Below are 21,536 nucleotides of genomic sequence, written 5' to 3'. Positions count from 1 at the left end.
TTCAAAATGACTCATGAACAGTTTAACCATAAACGTTGATAGGTTTCCCATTGCTGTTGCTTCGTCTTGCTCGTAGAATTCGTTGTTGTACTGGAAATAGTTTTGTTCAATATATATATTTTTGTTAACTGTAAATATTCTTCTATTACATCAGCTCCCAAATTATTAGATCTTCAATTTCTGTAGTCTTCACTTTGTCACGTAGACTATAAAAACTAAATTTTTTGTCAAATTTTATCGACATGAAAACTTTATAATTGAACAAACCAACTTTGTAGACGGATTGGAAAGTTCTTAAGCCAACAAACACTAATTAGAAAAAATTCTTACTCATGAATTAATGATAGTTATGGAATGTTGATATTTTCAATGCGCCTTAAGAGCTAGATTTATGTATAGTAATCTATTTTCTATTATTTCTATTATTTTAGGCAACATCACATCATACAGAACAAAGTATCGCATGCTACCAGTTTAGATGCCATAGCTAGAAGACAGTGCTTTAAAACTGGATACCCTACAGTTAGCATTTGTAAGTTCTAGAAAATTCCCATGCCTTTATTTAGTATCAGTTCTTACAAAAATATAAATATCTTAATTTAGTAGCGACACTTTCATATGATTAGAAAATTTAGAACATTGTGAAAATTATTTTCAAATGCATAAGAGCAATAAATAAAATTGTACAAGTATATTGTATTGATCTCTGATGAAAATATTTGGCCGTCATCATTCGATTTTCAATAAAATTCAGTTAAATCAAACCAGATAATTTAGTAACTTCTTGCTTCTCCATTCAGTTGAAGATAGTTTTCAAATATAAATTTATATATTTATTCTCAATCAGTAGGTGCGGCATCACTTAGGTGTACTAAACATTAAATTTTGGTAGTGAACTTAATTTCTACTGAACGCGATCTTATCTCAAATATGTAGAACTCCTGACGAGGCGCATATAGGAAGATTGATTTGGACTTCTTATAAGTACTGTAGCTCAACAGCTGTATGAGGAATAGTATCAACTTGCTGAAAAATTACATTATTCCATGTACATAACTAAAGTAGCGCATTGGTTTCGAGACATTATCAAAGTAGTTATGTATACTAGAGAACTTTCACTACCTACCGATAGAACACCAAACTGTCCCCCTTTTGGTAAGAACGATGCAAGATTTTCATGACTCCTCAAACAAAATTTAGCCTATTACATTAGTTCATTGCATCATTTTAGCCTGCCTTAAGATATAATTTAACTTTGATGATAAGATTGCTGACAAAAAGATCTAGCTTGGTGGTACAATGAATGTATTCTAAGAATATGTACAATTTCAACCATAGAAAAATTTTTTCATTCACCTTGTGCTAGTTATCTTAACCATTGCATACCGTATATATTCTTCTTCAGGTTCATCTAGACAAAGTTATTCTATATTGAGAGCATTTCACTGTCTAAAAAAAGAATGTCTTCTCCAATCTTGAGATAGAACTGACTTCTGCTGATCGACAACAATTGAACTCTATCAAATTTGCTTAATTGAGAGACCAAGGTTTTTCCGAGCTCTGGATTGTGAAGTACTACCACCAAATGAAATAAATAACAACTGAGAGAATGCAATCAAAATGAAAATCCTATTATTCAGAAGATCGACGAATAATAGTATCCAGCATGTTTGATTCAACTCCAAAAGGAAATTTTTTGCCCAGAAGAAAATTCAACTAATACACACATGCTATGCATTCTTACAGGTATTTGCGGTCAGAAAATATGGAAAATATTAGAATGCATTTGCAATTCTATTTTGTAGCATACGATTTCAAGAACATAATAAATCTCTGATTGAATTTATAACAAAATTTCTTCACCTCAAAGCCCTAAAGATTGATAATATAGCTTGAAGCTTATTCATATACTCACTTTTTTATTAGTCATTGGAGTAGCTTCTCATTTTTTAAACGTCTGTTAATCATAGTAAATAGTGAGGTGTATGAAAAATGTCCACTAAAGTTTGTAGAATATTGGAAAACTGTTTATTATTAATTAGTTATTTTTTTTTTCGAGAAATATTTGATATAAAATATGGAATGTAGTCAACACATGTACTTATTTCCGATTATAAACATATTCCAAATATTGTCTCGCTTCACGGTCAATGTTTTATGAAATGGTACACCATCCTACAATTGCAATACGAATCAATAATGTGCATGTAGAGGTTGGTCGCAAAGAAAAGTTTGTGAAAATTTGGATATTGTTCTTTGGTTAAGTATTTTCGAGAAATAAACTGTTGGGTTAATCGGATCCTGTGAATTCCAGAAGAAATAATTTTCTCGAACTAATATTTTTTATTAATTTGAATGGTGAAACTGTTGTCGATAGTTTTCAAAACTCACACTCACAGGATTACTTATTTTGGTTGAGAGATAAATGTTAGTCCTTTACAATAGCTCTAATTCCGTATCAATAGGTTTAATAGCAACAATATCTTCTCGCTCTAAGTATTCATGAGTCCCTCACCTCACTAGCCACGTGTTTGCTATTGAATTTATTATTAACATTTCGGTACACTCTCATTACTTTTTTATCGCGTTTATTTATTCCTGGATATTCTTTTACATTTTGTTCTTCTACATCTTTTTCTTCACTTCACCTCATTGTTTGAAAACATTTTAAAATAATTGTATCTTTCCAATAGGAAATTAATAAAAAGATTTATGGGAAATTATTTTAAAGGTACCACTGGTTCAATACATTTTTACATTTTTTCTTCACTTCGTTTAGATTTTTTATTTGTGATTGACTCCTCGCAGTCTCAAACTTAATTTGAATTTTGATGTGCTTTTTCAAACTTGAAATTCACCAATTCACTTATTTTTTCCTAATGTGAAAATTATTTAAAAAAAGCTTTCCAATTTTTTGTACAAATATATATTTTTGAGACTCGATATTAAGCTTTTTACATTTGATACTCGGTATATCATATGTTTAAACTCAATTTTACATATATCTCCTCCACTGAATTCGATAGACTTTCTTTTGACCAAGAATAAAATGTACCATAATAAACAATAATAGTATAAATGGAGCTTTCATTTATCTAACTGTCAAAAATTTTAATATTTCCAATATTCTCGGTTAGTTTTTGAATTTAAATTCACCGAAGTAAATCAGCTAAATACTTAGACAGGCATCAATAAAGGCGTCCTCTTAACTCAGTACCACTGATACTTTTTTTCAGCTAGATCAAAAATTTAAATAAGCATTTATCATTACAGTGCAGTAGACGATGAAAAAATGTGAAAAACCATTGTTTCAAACATGTTGTAGACGTGAGATAGTTCACAGTTTTCAATAAATTTTCTTGATAACAATTTTTGATAATATAAATAATGAAGGTACTTAAATTATAATTAAAATTTATATGTTTCTCAACATAAATTGTATGAGTCTGACAATTTTTCATATCCATATGATGCTTACAAATTACCTTCCACATTATGCAGTATATTTTTTCCCCGTAATATTATCGATAGAATAGTTTTCCTTAAGCTACTAACTTAATTGGGTACATTATACATATATCATCTTAGATAATAGTGATAGAGGATTTTTTTATTAGATTTACAATTTTTTTTATTGTAGTACTTTTTAAATTTAAATCATTCTCACGCTTTGCTCCAAAGATTAATGTCTGTTTGCATTTTCGAGTGACATGAAATTGTAACAAAACTATATAACCTTTCATAATACAATGTGGTCGATATGTATGTAATAAATTCAATTTTAGCGTTATTATGTACTATGTGGAAAAAACCTGGAACAGGTCGATTTTTATTCTAAAATTGACAATTTACAGTATGAAAATATTATACTCCTCTGAATTATTTTAAATAAAATATATAAAATAATTATTTTAAATTAAATAAAATTTTAAATAAGAAAGGGGATTCTGTGGCACCTTGTTGGAATGGGATTTTAATCCTCTGAGGAAATTAATTTTTAAGATGTCAAATTTTAATAATGTAACCTTGGTTATTGTGAAAAAGTGAATGGTGGTCATTATCAACATTTAATTTGTTTGTAAAGAATGTTGATATTATGAGATATTATTTACTTCATTCTACGTAAAGTTTTGTAATACATTATCAAAATTTTACATCTTAAAAATTAATTTTCTCATTTATGATTGCATCAAATTTAAAAAACTTGATATTGCCGAAGAAAGGACTAAAATCCCTTTTCAACAAGGTGCCACAAGACTTCCTTTTTTATTGAAAATTTTTGAGAGGGTGCTTATATTCCAGAGGGGGATGATATTTTCATACTGTAAATTGTTGATTTAACAATAAAGATCGATCCTTTTCAGGTATTTTCGACATAGTACATAAAAACGCTAAAATTGAATTTATTTCATACATACGGAACGCATTTTATGTATCTCGGATAAGGAAGGGAAAATATTATATCATTTGAATCATTATTTTTGAAGGTTATTGGAAATTGCAGAGTTTCAATGAAGTCTTGTTAATTAAACTGATTCTACATGTTTTATTCATATCGAAATGGTTTAATACAAGATTGAGAAGACTAAAACTCTAAAACTGAATGAATAAAATTATATTTTCCGAAATAAGCTTGCCACATAAAATATCAAATCACTAGTCGTGACTAGACGATAGAAAACCAATGTTAGAAGTAGTTTTCTATAGTATACAAATGATTGTTACTATAAACGTAGAATATATAGACTGTATATTATCAGTTACCTTTATACGAACAATTCTATTTCGTGTTCTAACCATTCCCGGGACGGTCTTTTCAATAATTAGTTGAAAGCAAATAGTGTTATAAGAACCGTGCATAGCCAGAGATTACGCAGAAAATATCATTTAAATACTCCAATAACCGTTCCAAGAACGGTTCAAACTAGCAGGTTAAAACAAACCAATCAAAAATATCTTATGATTCTTGATATGACTAAATTTCTGAGCTGTTTTTTTTTTGAATGGAGAAAGTCTATAAAATATATCATTAATGTACATTGGATTCCCAATTTTCCATTTCACTTTCAAAATAGAGAGAATGATTAAAGTTTATTTGTTATTCTGATAAATTGTATATTATCTTTTGGACATCTTTGGTTCATTACTTGTGGTAAATACTTCACATCTATTCTACAAGATTCACGTTAAAAATGGTAATCAATCATTTGACTTCGGAATGTAGTCGTTTATTATTAAATCTGTCAAATCCGCCATCGTCTTTTCTCTTAGAATATTCATTATTAACTTCCTACTTTCAGTAGAAACTAAGTTTTGGGTAAAACGGATTTCTCCCAACAATTCTTTATTAATTAAGGCTCTATACAACATAATAAATGATAATAATCAGATTGTCCGTTACTTTTTTCAGCAAATAAACCTCAATTAAGTAAGCAATTTCCCAACGTTTCTTCAGAAAGTGATCTTCAAAGATACAGAACACATGGTGATAGGAAAAGTCCAAGTTTATCAAACCCTACGGAGTCCATGAAGCAGAAGGTTTGTCCACAAGTACGTTCAACTTTTAACAAATATTTATTAGTAGTTGTATACTAACAAAAAAATTATGTATCACTTTTTATTCCGTTTATTACGCTCATCGAAATTACGATATTAAAAAATATTTTTATTAAGTCACACATTTGTATATACCCCAAAATCGCCCCTTCCAATTTTGGCGAATCTGTGTGATTCCCAAAATGAAACTTTCGAAATAAATACAAGAGGATTAAAGAGTCCCGTTCAAATATACTTATCAGTATTTCAAATAGTGGTGGAAACTGTGTCTCAAATGGAGATTAGTAAATTAGTGAATAGTGCCTTAGCAATAGTGTAGTGTATAAATGAATTAGAGGTTACTATATACCGTGAGTTTGATTGCTTATGTAAATATAACTAAATAAAAGGATATTTGTAATATACGAAAATGTTTCAGGATTGCAATGTATTAAACGAAGATGTTCTCTAATACGCGATGATACCACGTAATACGTTTGGTTTTGTTACTAAGAACTAGAACACTATAAGTCAACTACATATATCATGATTATTTTTTGCTTATTATATAATTGTTTCCACATATTTGTTAGATTTTTGGCACTATTATGCCTGACTCCAGATGCACACGTAATGACCGTTACACAATGCGATCTTAAAACAAATTAATGAGATCAAACATCACAAGTTGCCATATTTAGAAAATCAAATTTTATACAAGAAAATTTCGAACACTACTCCTTAGATATTTAAAAATGAAAAATAATGGTCCTGTTTATATTTATGAATTCAACCATAAAAGTATTTGTTCACATTTTGCGCAGCACTATGACCTTTCTGCACTTCAAGTTACACTGTTTTTAATTTCTTCAATTTGGCACTCAACGAAATTGCTTTACATGATTTGAATGTGAATCTATTATTCATGTTTCTTAATTAAAATTACTAAATCCATCATATCTCAGTACTTATCATTCATTACTTTTGTTCTACAATTTTTTTATATAAATTAACTTATGAGGACTTTGAAGTCCGTTTTAAAAACAAAAATTCATTAATTTCCAATCAAAACTTTACAAACTTAACATGTTGAGCCCCAATAAATGGATAAACTTTCCCCAGGGGCCAACAATTTGTGTTTTTATACACCATATAGGGTGTGGATTCAAAAATAAACAGAGAAAAAATTTTCTCGAAATAAAAAATGCGAAAAAATTATGTTTTTGTGTGCAGTCTATAGGGCCTGTCTGAGTCTGAGGAAAAGTTCACCGCTGAAACTTTTTCCAAGGCCCGGAGCGTGATATGTTGATGCTTTCTACAAAGCATGCTGATGAAAGCATCGAAAGACAATCAGGAGTGATTGTAAAGCCTCAAGCCGAGGGCAAATCTTCTATACATCTATATGATGACAGTGACAACACTTCTTTTAGAAAGACGTTGCTATTGATGAATTTATATGTTTTATGAAAGAATATAAAGGAAATATAGCAATAACTGATTTTCAAATCAGTGTAGCAAAAGAGTTACTGAAAAGAAACTAACAATGTTGCTCATCAAGACCCCAAAACCAAAAAAAACCATTGACTAGTGAAGAAAGATGGTCAATTCGCAAGGTGAGAAGAGATTGCGTGGGGTACAGTGAAAAAAAAACTTATAGTAAAAGTGATTACTTTTTGCGATGTTTGTTTTGAAAAACTACATTGTTTTATTCCGGTTTGTTCAGAAAAACAATAATAATTGTGATTCTAACAATTATTTGTTGTTGTATCTATATTGTAATATGTTTTTATTCATGTTTTTATACTCTTAAAAACAAAAACAAAAAAATAGGTTCAGGTAATGTAAAAGTAGCACAAATTAAAAATTTTAGTCAAATATTATTCGAATTAAAATATATGAAAACTAAAGCGAAATCAAATAGATCAAGTTTAAGGTTATGTTCGAAGGACTCATGACTGTCCAATCAAACTTAAAACACTTTCAAATACCAATTTTTTGGCTGCGGTGAAGGCTTGAAATAAAATATGTCGTAGGATCTCTCTAGGCTATAGGGAAAGTTCAAAAGCGGGCCTTTAGACAGCACTAGGGCTCAACATGTTAATGCTACAACTTAACTCTAAAACGGAATGAACAATAATGAATTCCAAAGGACCGAATCTTTTGAACAATAGTCTTTTTATACAATGATAATTCATCACAAATACACACTCTATTCCATTCGAGTAGAAATTCTTTTATAGTGATTTTGTTAGATATTATCATTAATACATTCCCATTTTTTTCCAATTGTATTGTCACGCTAATTTATTCAAACGTTCCAGTATCGGTCATAAGCCGGAATTACACAATTTAGAATATTTCATGATTAAATTTCATTTCTTCATCTGTAAGCTCATCGTAAGTGACATTACGGTTTCTTCAAAATTTGAAGTTATGATTGATGACTGAAATGAAATGAACGATCTAAGATAGGACTTAAAAAATCACGAATTTGAGAACATTCAAATAAAGAGTGAATTAGAAAAGACTAGAAAGTGACAACTTGAATCCATAATTTGAATTTCATAAAGGATGGAGCTTCTTTCTGTAGGGCCTTCTCAAGAGCTGTGTTTTTGATGAGTACCACGAACCCTTCCCGACCTCTGAATTGTATTTGAAGAAGAAATTGAAACTCTTCGCGGACAGCTTGAGCACTTACAGGAACACTTTAGTCAAATTCTTTTCGTAATTTCTTTTTATAAATTCATTTTTACGCTGCATTTTTTTCTCTTAATGCAAATTGCTAGTCTAACTTATACTCACCTCTTCCTCTTAATATGGACTTAACTATAAAGTTACAATGCTGCTAATATAACAAGAAGATAACAACAATTTTCACTAAAATTTCTACAGATATCTTATAAATAGAATTTGACATTGCAACCAACGTCGAAAATGTTTGCTCGTATGATATTAAAATGAGTATTTCCTATAACACCGCTTTCCGAAATATCGGAATTAAAATTGGGCGGCTAAAATTTTTTTCTCTAAAATTTTAGTAATGCTAGAAACTTGGAATTCTGATATTTTCGAATTCGCAAAGGACTAACTAAGGGTATTTTCATATATTCCAGTTTTCCACTCAATTTATTAAAAGAATTTTACATTACGGTTTTGGGAAAAAAATTTGACAATGAAAAATATGTTTTAACAAAACAAGTATATTGAGTTACAGTTTTATTTCTATAATTTACCCGTGGTTAGTTCTTTGCGAGTACATGAAACTTGGAGAATTTCAAGATTCTAGCATTACTAAAATTTAAAAAAAAATTTAAACTCAATTTTAGTCACCAGCCTATATGTATTCACCCTATACGTATTTCATTCAACCTACTATCGAATATGTCTGTCTGTTATTTCCAGAAAATGAATTATTTTTGAACAATTTTATTATGTATAATCTGCTTCCGGTCTCTTTGCAAAACGAATTTATCCGCCAATCGATTCATAACCACGTGTGTCATCTAGTATCGAAAACTTGCAAACCATTATTTTTACAGTTTCCTTTCTCCGTATCACCTGTTGAGTAATGTAGTTAGAATGGAAAATCCAATCAATTTTCTTTGTTTACATCATTATTTTTTTCTAACGTATAAACAACATTATTTAAATATACTTTTTAGACTATGAGAAGTTAACCGAGTGTTAATAAATCTTAGTTTGAATATAAGCATAGTATTAATGTCATAATAAACGAAACATGTATAATACATTCACCAGGAAAATTATCTTTGTTTCACTCAATTTTGACACATGTTGTGTTTATTTTAAAGAGAAACTCATCATTTCAGGTGTTTGTTTATTTTTCTTTTTATCTTATTTGGTACATTGTTGTGTATACATTATAATTGAAATTCTTTAACTTCCATTCCAATTTTATTTCTATTTAGTCATATATAGTAAATACTAAATTTGTTTTGTTTCTTTAAAAAAAGTGGATTTTCGAATACTTGAAGGTATTTCAGCGATTAAGTTTCTAGGTGTAAAAATCATAGATATCCCAAATATATTATAAATTATTGGCACATATCGGAGTTGTTTTCCATACCAATTGAGGTACCTCCAAATCATGTACTTTGAACGCATCAACCGCTTTTTCAGGTGAAGTAAAATGTTCATGTCGCAATTTACTTTTAATCTGTGGGAATAACAAGAAACCATTGGGGGCCAAACAAGGACTCTACGTTGTAGGACCAATCAATTGGATGTTTTCACTGATCAAAACGTTGTTGTTTGAAATTATGTGTAGGAGTTGGCATTGTCGTGGAAGAGAATGATTCGTCTGCAATTGGTTTCTCTAATTTTTTAAGACATTATCAAGCGAATTATATTGATGATGTATTTCAAAATAATATTAAACCCTCCGCGAAGTAGTTGTATCACTTCGGTGGGTCCAGCAATGTGTGTTGCGATACTAATCAGCCTCAAAATTTCCTTACAAAACATCTTAAAATTGTAATAGGGATTTAGAAATAAGAAGTCTCTGAACCTGCTTAGCACGCAGAAATGCGTTTAGAAGCGGTTTTTGATATCCTGCGAAAAGCGGAAATTCATTATTCGAGGTCTGGCTATTAAATGAAGAGACTGGTTTGAATGCTCTCCTCCAATATACTCCCCTCGCCACACACCTTTCCATATGTTTTATCCATTCATCGAAGCAGTTCTGGAAGTCTTCTTTGGTGAGTGCCTTCAGGAGCTCCGCCGTTTTTAGATTTACCGCTTCCATCGACTCAAATCGGGTTACTTTCAAAGCAGATTTTATCTTCGGAAGCCAAAACAAAAGTCGCACGGTGCCAAATCTGATTATTACGGCGGATGTTCCAGCACTGGAGTGCGCTTACTCGCCAATTACTGCTTCACAGATAGCGCTTTATGTGGTGCGTTATCCTGGTGCAAAATCCACGAGTTGTTCTTCCACAATTCGGGCCATTTTTTACGAACTCGTTCTCTCAGTGTTGCCAAAACTGACAAATAGTAAGTCTGGTTGACAGTCTGACCCTCTGGAACCCATTCAGTCATCGCTAAAGCGCTTACACCATTCAAAAACATGCGCACGAGATAGAGAATTGTCCCCATAGGCCTCTTGCAACAATTTATAGCACAATTTGAGATTGATACGTTCTCCTCCGAGAAACAAACACATTCGTTTTAAACCACTACTGCACAAATACTATAATAGTGACGTAAACGTGTTTTGGGACGTGCATAAACAAGATATCTAGATACCCAATGCATTACTCGTTTTTAGCCCCACCCGTCTAGGTGCGCAGTCTCGTTATTTAATAGCCAGACCTCATATAATCGTGGGGAAAACCAATCGAGCAGTCGAATATTATAAATAAATATTGTTACAATCTCGTCCACTGGTATAGACTGTGAATCCGGTCCTGTTCTAATATGTTGATCGAAGCTAAAGTTTGCTGGATGTGCCGGTTATTCGTTTTCTGCTACGACTATTTGTATTTTTTGTAACCTATTTACACGCTTATGTTCTTGTGATCTTTTCTCACTGAGACAAACTATAAGAGGCCTTTTTGTTTGTTTACGGCAAATTAGTGATTCTACAATTTGATGATAGTAGCCACAAGCAGCCGGAGGGAGTTAAAGTCATAGTGAACGCATCGGAATAGTGACAAATAAACTAAATAGTGTATTTAACTAAATCATATATTAAGTATTAGTGAATAGTTGGTATGAATATATTACGGTTTGTGATTGAAAACTGTTGGAATAAATAAAAACATATATACTATACAATATATTTGAAATTTTCCATGAGGTTTTCAAGAACATGGTACTATTATCAATATTTGCTCCAAGCAGCAATAACAGTTGGAGAAAGCAGAATGCGAGCATATCTCTATTATTTTGGTACATTGCATATGCTGAATTTTTTCCAAATTAATACATACCAACTTTGTTTTGCAGTTTATATAGTAATTATGAATATAAAAATAGGATTGTAGGAAATAATAATTGAATTTCGTTTATTCCAAGAAATTTTTTTTATTTTTTATGTTCTAAATAATAAAATCATGTATCAACATATATGTCCTGAAGTCATTCCTCCTTCTAACTACCTATGTTATTTCTAAAACATCAATTTATCAATAATTATCAAGTGAACATTATATCTGGTGATCCATTCTTATACTTATGTGTTCAACATTCGCAACAAAACATTTAAGAATAAAATGAGAAATGAGTTCCGGTATTAACGTCGAAATTTAGCATTGTTTATTTGATACATATTACGTGTCCAGATCACAGATCCCAATATAGCTGCCACCTACTGCAGAATACAGAGTCGGCCTTTTATTTTTAGCTAAACTTTGATGAGGACATTGTCCTCGAGATCCGATTGTTTATTTTCAAAACTTACTTACATAATATGCGTTACCGATTTGAAACATTTGCAACTGATATTCTCATTCTTCGATGTGATAAAATGTAATGCACCAAAAGAAATTTGGAAACAAATATAAATAAATTGAATTACAGTGACATTAAAAAATATTGTTACTACAAAAATTATATACGTTTCTCGTATTTGGAATCAAACCTATTTTGTCAAAGAAATTGTCAATTTAATTTGTAAACAAACGCAGCTTCTATAAAAGAAGCTGCTTGATCAAGAGTATAACTAGAGACACTTCATATGATAACAAAGGAGATAGAAGAATCAAGTCTTGACTTATAAGAATTAACATATACGAAAATTTCTTAACAATTTGAAGACAGTTAAACGAGTACCTGCCGACGACAGCCAATAATTTGTCGATGTTTTTGCTTAGATATTTGCAAGTAACTCCACCAAGGCCTTATTCACAGATCTAAACGTTTCATAATTTGGACGCATTGAAATAATTTTTCTTGCCAATAATTCAACTATTACTATAAATGGAGAATTGAAAAACTTGTACAGATAATGTGAGAAGAAACTAGTCCAAAAATCGAATATATTAGCCATTAGACTACAACAATGAATAATTAGTTAATAACAAACTGAATATGAAAATTAATAGTAACATAGAAATTCAGTTAATAGCGAAGTCTTCAAGTATTAAATTTGAAAAATATGATGTAGTTATCAAATCACACATTCGTGTAATCCTGGAAGTCGACCTTGACTAAAAGACATCGAGACTTTTCATATTTTGGCGAAGGCGAGGGTTGTTCATGATAGAGCTGAGAGGTCAAATTCAATTTTGCAGAGGGCCTTACATCAAATTTTGAATTCATAGGTGAGCCAGATTGAAAATAAAAAAAAATGAACTATAACATTTTATTTATTAAATTATATAAGTATATAAAATACTTATAAAATGCAATAATAAAACTTTTTTGCTTGATGTATTAGCTTTAGTAAACACAGTAGTTTACCTTTCCATTCTATGAAAAAATATGCAATTTTCCATTTCCCATAAACGTTTGTGTTCATTATGTTAAAATCGTAACAATTAAGGGACTCGACCCAACAATTATAGATATCATACGCTCACGACACAAACAAATGCACAGTACCTTTACAATCACTACTTCGCAGTACAATTAAAATCCTTCTCCAACACTCACTTCGCGCCGACGCACTCGTTTTATATGGTTTAGGAAGGTTCTAGTTTAGACTCGAAGCGCGTGGAAAATTCTATCGTTCTTGACAAAACTAATAGGACATTTCCGCTTGCTGCTAAGAGATGGCGATACTGTCTTTCTCTCTCGCTTGTCTAGACACGCGTCGCCCTTGAAAATTACTCATAAACATCCGTAGAGAGTAGAGAGCACGATTATTTGAAACATCCGTAGAGGACTCGAATGAAGTCTAAAAGCTCTAAAAAACATGATTCTTTTTTCTGTGACACATTGCGATCGCGGGCCGTATTGATACGGCCCAGGGACCGGAAGTCAAAAGCCGTATCTTTGATATGGCTGGGATACAGGAACCGTCCAGAAAAACTTCATGATACAAATATTCGGCAACTCGACAATCAAAACATTGTAATGTATGAATTACAAATTGATTATGATGATGACATATTTTAGATGTCAATTAAATACCTTGAAAATGAGTGAAGAAATTAGGAAAAGAAAACATTAAAACACAAATGAGAATAATTGATATAAATGATGCTTACATTGCACTAATTAAAAATAATTGGATGGTTATTTTCAACTACAAAAAAAGAATAACGCACACAATTGAAGATTTTAAACCAGAAATTGATAATTCAAGTAGGATATCTCACCAGTAGATATCGTTATAAATATGAGTTGTAAGAACTTTTGTTCTAGATCAAGAAAATCTACCATGAACCGTAGTTTGCAGAATATGAAGAACATATTTTAATGCAGGCTTCTATGTTGATAATGCGATTACATATTCAAAAAATTATTAACGATATCTTTTATAATAAAAACTGCACAGAATGATCTATATCAAGAGATAAAAACCCTATCATTTAAATTCTATAGATGAAAGTTGAAAACTTATTCAGGAACAGAAAGATCATGTTAACTGGGCAAGAATACGATCCTCTCGTCGTCTACACAACAAAGTATGAAGAAATAAATATGTATGTGCTGAGATAGACATAGGGAGGTTTGTCATTATGATCAATCAATCATAAAACAGAATAAACATGTAAACAATAAAAACTAATGTGATAACCAGTATGTCTGTCGACACTGGAATGGAATCAAAGTTAATGTAAATGGTCAACTTCTACTTATAATTAATTGAAAATGAACGAAGAGGATTATTAAAGCAGTATAGAGGCCAGTTATGGCCACTAAATATGCTCAGTAGCATAGGAGTCCGAAAACACAATGAAAATCATTTTATTTCGTCAATATTTGGGATACAAATCGGAAAGTATGTACTATGTGAATACTTTCTTAACCTTCTACCGAAAATGTTTCGCATATGTTAAATTGGGGATAATCCGGGGGTCTTAAGAATATTAACGTGTGCCTTGAAGAATTATATCAAGGTTTGTCTGGCTACACATTGCCGAGCATTAACTCTTGAATTTACGGATGGGTAATGATGAGCACTCACAATGATCTAAAGTTCTAAGACATAATTATAACCATGCGATGTACATGATGCTCGAGCAAAACTTGAGGATAACGTCATTCGTTTCGCCCTCCCACACACAATTGAACAACCATGGTTCCACAAATCGATTTATTCAATATTATTGATGACACCAACTATGGTCACCACATAAAAAATATTCTTTCGCGTACTGCAAACCACCGAGTTGTTTTGACGTTGTCATTGAAGAACTATGAGTTTTAACTCTTAGCCCCAATCTTGAATCACTATTACAGTGCTCTTTCGTCTTATGAGCCTGCCCTTTGTATTCCGCTACCTTGGTACCATGCTTAAAAATATATACTAGCAGAGTCAACATGCTTGTATTACGAGTCATGTTAAACAAAATAATCTTTACTGGATATTCCTGTTACTGTCACAGAGTATATGAGAAAAAAAGGATGTTACCTTGAATTTGATCATTTTACTTAACCATTATTACACCAAAATTCTGTTACAAATGGACTTTAGGATTCTCCTGTTACCGTTGATCTTTACGGGAATGCTATCGAAAATCTAAGAAAACTCAAATGAAATATAAGCAATGATAAGATATATGGATGGTCGTGAAAAAATTATACAGACAGAATCAGGATTCAGCTTAACACCAATAAAGGGAAAATTATTTGTAATTGTAATATTACCAACCATTATGTACTCATATTCTAATATTTTCTACATGTATATTCACAATATTCAGTGAATTGTGAAGCCTATTTGTTTCGAGTACATATATTCACTGACCTCTTTACCAACTAAAAATCAATATTATGAAAAATGACTTTAAAAAGCGATAAATCGTAACCGTATTGTAGAAGCTCGAGATTTATTATTCATAAGCAGGCGACTAATATCCAAATTATGAATTATGTATACGTTATAATGACGCCATGTTTATTTTCCTTGAAATTTTTCCATTAAACAAATGATATATAATACTCCAGTAAAACAGATACGAAACAGCCGGCCCTGGAAACGAGAAATAATAAAAAGTACATTCAAAGATCTCATGTGTTATATTCTCGATTATCTCTTGTAAATTCTCGATGAAAATAGCCTTTGCAGCTTTTATAACCTATTTATATAGATGGCCGTGTTTCCATAGGCGCCTGCATGGCGAACTTTTCAGACTATCCATCTCACTGCTCAGTTTTTCCGGATCACGTCACTTGTCGATATCGAGAGTGTTTTGTGAATAGTTTTTGTGTTATTGTTTACTAACGATCTGACAGATATTTTTCTCATGTTTTTCATTTGATAATCTCCGAATTGAATTATTAAGTGTTTTGTGATTAAACATCACTTAGAAGTGGTTTTCAACTGTTTTAATTTATGTAAATTTGGAGAAAGTGAATGTAATTTAAACAAAAATGTATCTACTTGCATTAAGTTTATTTCAAATAGGGTGTTACTAATAATTTTGAATTCAATTTTTAATTTCCTAGTCATTGTTCGGATAGGAAAATATTTTTCTATACTTTTCAAAAAACAGTCTTCGCTCAACTTTTATTTTGATAAAATGTTTTAATGATAATATAAACCTATTTTTTTAAAACTAATTTTCCAATCAATTTTTAACAGCTTCTTTTTATTTACAATTTGCATGATTCACAATAGGAAAAATGTTGATAGCAAATTAACTTATACGAAAATTATCTCCTTTCATTTGAAAAAGATTTAATTTGATCACGAACAGCTACACATACACTATGTCGAACATGTCACACTTTTGATGCATTCTCATCCTTTGCTGGGTGCAAATTTTCATTAGATATTGAAGTAATGCGTTTGAGATGAACATTCTGGGAAAAGTAGGATATTTCTAGAACTGACTTCTGATTCTGAATTCTGATTGAAATCATTCTGTTTAAATATATTAACTAGTAAAGTTTAGGTAGCTTAAGTCCCGCCAGTGTGATGTCCAGGCTAGTCTTCGGTACAAATGAATTATTTTTCCTGCAAAAGATGCCCGTTTAAAACCGCTGTTGGTCAGGTCTATCTCCGTCGAATGTAGGTGACATGAATATATTTAATTTCATCTACTCAAATTCTCCAAACTATTAGTTACGAGTTAATTGTGTCTAAACATTTTGGGAAGCAATGATAATGAGATAGTAGCGCTGCACTGTCATCTGCATGTGTTACGCATTAGTTACGTTGTTGTGTATAGGAATATTACCTGTGTACCTGAGATAGGTATTGGTTGCCGATTTTTGATGTAATTCTGAACTTTGACTTGAAAGTATCTGTTTTGCAGGTGAGATTTTAGAATTCTGAGAAGGTTTTTCTGAAAGTTTTTGCTAATTTTCTAGTCCTTCGTTCCAAGCTGCGTCAAATGCCTATCTGAGAATATAGCCGAACAGCTCTCTCCATCCTCAAAGAATTTGCAATTCTTTTCGTGATTTTATAAACTTGCTTCCTTGTTTGTTATTCCTACACTCACCAAAAATGAATAAATTCTGTTCAGTTTCTTCATTTGATGACAATAATTGATTCCTTGATTTTTCAAAACTTTCTGAAACTATGAAATTTTACAAGCTCCTGTATATCTCTGTACATTAAAAACGAGAAAAGAAATGTGCCCAATCTCACAGTCTCAAAAATAAGACCCTTCTCTAATAAATCCAATTTTATGATAGAGACTTGATGCCAACTGGAAAGATGTTGTTGGGGAGATTATGCTCTAAACCTTTGAAAGACAAATTTCTTCATTACTACATCCATTTGTAATGATTCAGTTTTGGTTAATATTGTCTTGAAAAACTAGAAACCATTAACTTACGTAGACGAGGAAGCCTCGTATCAAAGATAATGCTATCCAATATGTTCTTTGCTTAATTCCATAGTACAACAAAATTTGAGTCAGTTCAATTTAATAGGTAGGAGTTGAGCTCCTGAGAACTATGATCTTTGTGTTTTGAAATTTTCTCCGAAACTTCTGAAAGTCTTGTCCGCGTCATAAGATATACAATTCAAAAGTTATCTAAATCAGATTTTTTGTGAATATCTCATTTAATATAGCGAAGATGCTATTTATATTCATTTTTAATATTGTAAGTAGTACAATTTTCTACAACTTTTGCTTGACATATTCATATATATAAAATTATTTCTGAGTCAGATGACAAACAACTTGCATATTTACACAGTGACTAGCAACAAGATGAGGAACGTCTTAGTTTTCTACTGCGTCAATTGATGAATGTTGTATTAGTTATTCATCTGAGGCATGTTATAATATTGGATGAATGGATGGATGGATAAAGAATAGTCAAGGCAAAATCGTAAATAATTCTATCATCTACAATATTTATAATGAATAGTTATAGCATTGAAGTTATAAAAACCGAGAAATTCACAAAAAAACAATTTTTTTTCACATACATTTGAATATTATAACACGCATACACGATATATCATGAGGTAGGAAACTTGTAGAATGAAGTTTCAATCCATACTCCAAAAATGATTTTAAACCTTATGATTGGTCTTATTACAAAACTTGGAGAATTCAAAATTTGACCTATAACTCTGATAGAAGTATTATTGCCATTAAAACTCTCGAGCTGATAAGAATTTACGTAGGTTTGACTCTGGTAATAATGATGAAAATCCCAGAGAACACTACGGAAGAATATCCTCAAATAAAAATCATGAAATTCATAAATTTTTGTTTTGTTTTGTTGGCATTGAAACTGAAATGAATAATAAATGATTGAGAAATATACAGCATGAATATTTATTTGAAACTTCTGGTGGTACTTGATGGAAAATTCATTTTATTATTATTAGACTGTTTTATGCTTGAATTACGAAAAGGGCCAGTTCCTTTTCATTCTGCTACCTATCTAAATGAATTTATATCAAATTACTCATAAATTGTTGAAGCATCGTTGGAATGCTTTCAATAAAATTCCTCCCGGCGATTGAAGTAGATTGCTTAATATAATTTATATCTATGAATCATGATGTTCAAAACATACCTCATATCCATATCAGAATGGATTTTCATAGGTACATTCATTCGTTGGAGGTGAAAATTAATACACAATTCAAGTTAGATATAGCCGGGTAGTCTCTAACTAACGGTCCAAAATTAAATTGAATACTTCCATTCTGAAATAATATTATGATCAAAAATAATGATTATGGATTGTACATACAGTTGAAATAATGTGAGAAATATTAAATCGCAATAGATTTTATACATATCATTGGTTACTTGTTTCTGAGATATCAAAGTTTTAAGAAACTTTACATAATTTTCATTTATTCATAATCACAAACATTTACTTGGCTCTGATGTCAGAAAATTTCTTTTCAAATATTAACGTAGCATATACATATTCAAAAGTATTGCATATAGAAAATTGTATGTTACTTTTCTATAAAATTAAGAAACACATTGTCGAGCATAAAGTTAGGGTCATTTCGTAATTACAGGTTATTTGAGAAATTTTCATGTTTATCTAATTTTTTCCAGTTGTAACATATTTTACCAATTGTTTACTTTAATAAAAATGAAGTTTCTGAAGTTTATTTAAAATGATGGAAATTGATAATTCAAATTTCAAGTAGTGAAAATTAACAATTTTACTTTGCTATGATTTTTGTTAAAACATTAAATTTTAACGCACTCAGTAGCGGGTATTTCGTTATCTGGCAATGATAACAGCTTACAAATGACGGATTTTGGTCCCCTTCCGGCACCAGTATCTCGTGAAGCTCTCTACAATTTCTAAGGACCGCCATAATATGTCACTAGAAATGTCTTCTCATCTCACACAAATGAGATTTGAGTCTGGATTGCGAGCAAAACAAACAAATTGCGCGATTCAAACCTCGTCAAGATACCCGGTAACTAACAATGTGGGGCCGTGCATTAGCATGCATAATGGTTGCGTGTCTCCAAGGTTAACCATGAATGGTATAACATGGTCTTCTAGAAAGTACCTGTGTACAGTCAACGTTCCGTTCTCGATAAGGACAAACTCCAAGCGAGCGTCAAAAGATATGCCTTTCCATACCATAACTGATCCTCCACCAAAAAGAAGTCGTTTAGCAATACACCCTTGAGCATACCCCTCGCCTCTTACATGTCAATCTGACAATAGGCGACTCCAATACACTATTATCCAAGCAAGGTGTTCTTCTGCAAAATTTTGGCAATCTGGTGTTCAAGTGAAAACGACTGTCCAATAGCTCTAGTCAGAAAAGATAATACAGCAGCATGAAGTCTCCTCCTAACAGTCCACTTATGCTCACATTTCTCACTTCTTGATGATTTCGAAGGGAAACTACTGTAATCGTTCGGTTTCTTGAAGTAATAGAAACGAGAAAGCGGTCATCTTCAGCTGTTGTAGTCCTGCCTCGTTCTGCACCTGCTGTTTGCGTGAGCAAACCAGTCTCTTCTAACCGCTGCCATACTCGTTGCACTTCGATAGCAGCCTCAATTCGTGCCGTAATAACGGATTGAATGTTCATATTGCAATACACTACAAAAACAATTTGCAAGAGACTGATAAAACAACAGAAACAAAAAATATGCTGATAATTGTTTCTAGGAATTTAGGTGAGGTATCTTTATTTTTTTTTTTGTTTTATCAAAACAACAAAAACTTTTTGTTTCTTCAATTAGGTACGACCGAACAAAATACTAGGAAAATTCAAATTTCCAAAATTAATTCAAATTACGGGTTGATCCAAATTTCATGCTCACACTGTAACAAGATGATGCACATAAATTAATCAATAGAATAATGTTCACAGATATAGCGACATTTTTTAGTGCTATAATTTCTAATTAAGTAAAAAATAATCATTTTCATCACGTTTAAACACCTGAGAAATAAAAGAACGAAATTTTTAACACGGATTCGACATAGACGTTTAGTGCGTGGCTAGCGAATATTTTTTAGGATTTCAAAATATAACATTTTAGAAAACTAGAAAATAAATCTATTGAAAGAATGGATAATTCGGTTATAGATTTGTGACCTGAAACATGAAGTTCTGATAGTGAACTTTTGGTCGAAGTGAATTCCTTAAAAGTGTATTGTATATGACAATGATACAAGTATCGATATTGTGTGAAAGAAACTCCGGTGGGACGAAAAGCTCCAGGAGTTCATTGCGAAGAAGTATGAAGAAATTACCAGAGGTCAGTTTTGTTTGTGTTATATTAATTAATAAGAATAATAATAAGAATTACATTAGTGTTATGAATAATAATTACTCACTGATCTACAAAGTAGCTTCAATTGATGCTGCAGATGATTCCAAAGAATTATGAGATTCACGATTATGAATATTGGTGTTTGGAATCATAAAGAGGATCTACTAATATTTGTAATAGCTGGCTTACAATACATTATGAAGTGTGCTGTAAAAGATTTGATGATTCGGATAATAAATATGACTAGTGCTAGAAACTGCTCCTATTAATAACTTCAAGGCTTTTATTGAATATATTTTATCTGAAGAAATGATTTTCTGACTATTTCCATCTATTCTAGAATGATTTTTATCAATTTAAAATACGACTCATAAAATATACAGAAAAACAAAAACAAACCTTATGTTATTTTTGCAAGAAGTAAACGTATATATGAGATATTCACAGCTTTTTACTTTTTGTTTCAGTTCTCTTTTCAAGATAATGGCTCAGCGAAATATTTTCAAAGTGGAATTCATACTCCAAAAATGGGTGAGAAAGTAGCTCAGGTCAGTAAAAGCATGCTGAATTTGTTGTTGATGAAACTATTCTAAAATTGAAGACACCATAATATATTAAGTAACTTGCACTCATATTATTTATTTGCAAAATGAGGATAAGTAATAAGTTGAACATAGTGTTAATAAACTTGTA

General features: G+C 31.1%; 1 protein-coding gene across 5 annotated transcripts in view; it reads left to right on the top strand.

Moving 5' to 3' along the window:
* Window positions 1–21,536, top strand: part of LOC130901476 (potassium voltage-gated channel subfamily H member 6) — a 286,333-nt gene that overhangs the window by 94,721 nt on the left and 170,076 nt on the right. For all 5 annotated transcript variants that reach the window (XM_057812903.1, XM_057812899.1, XM_057812904.1 and 2 more), the window contains exons 7-9: window positions 432–532; window positions 5,411–5,550; window positions 21,311–21,391. In XM_057812903.1, the coding sequence (XP_057668886.1) occupies window positions 432–532; window positions 5,411–5,550; window positions 21,311–21,391 (322 nt within the window). The remainder of the gene's footprint in view (window positions 1–431; window positions 533–5,410; window positions 5,551–21,310; window positions 21,392–21,536) is intronic.

The sequence above is a fragment of the Diorhabda carinulata genome, chromosome X (assembly GCF_026250575.1).
Source record: "Diorhabda carinulata isolate Delta chromosome X, icDioCari1.1, whole genome shotgun sequence".
NCBI lineage: Eukaryota > Metazoa > Arthropoda > Insecta > Coleoptera > Chrysomelidae > Diorhabda > Diorhabda carinulata.
This window is presented reverse-complemented; position numbering and strand designations above follow the sequence as displayed.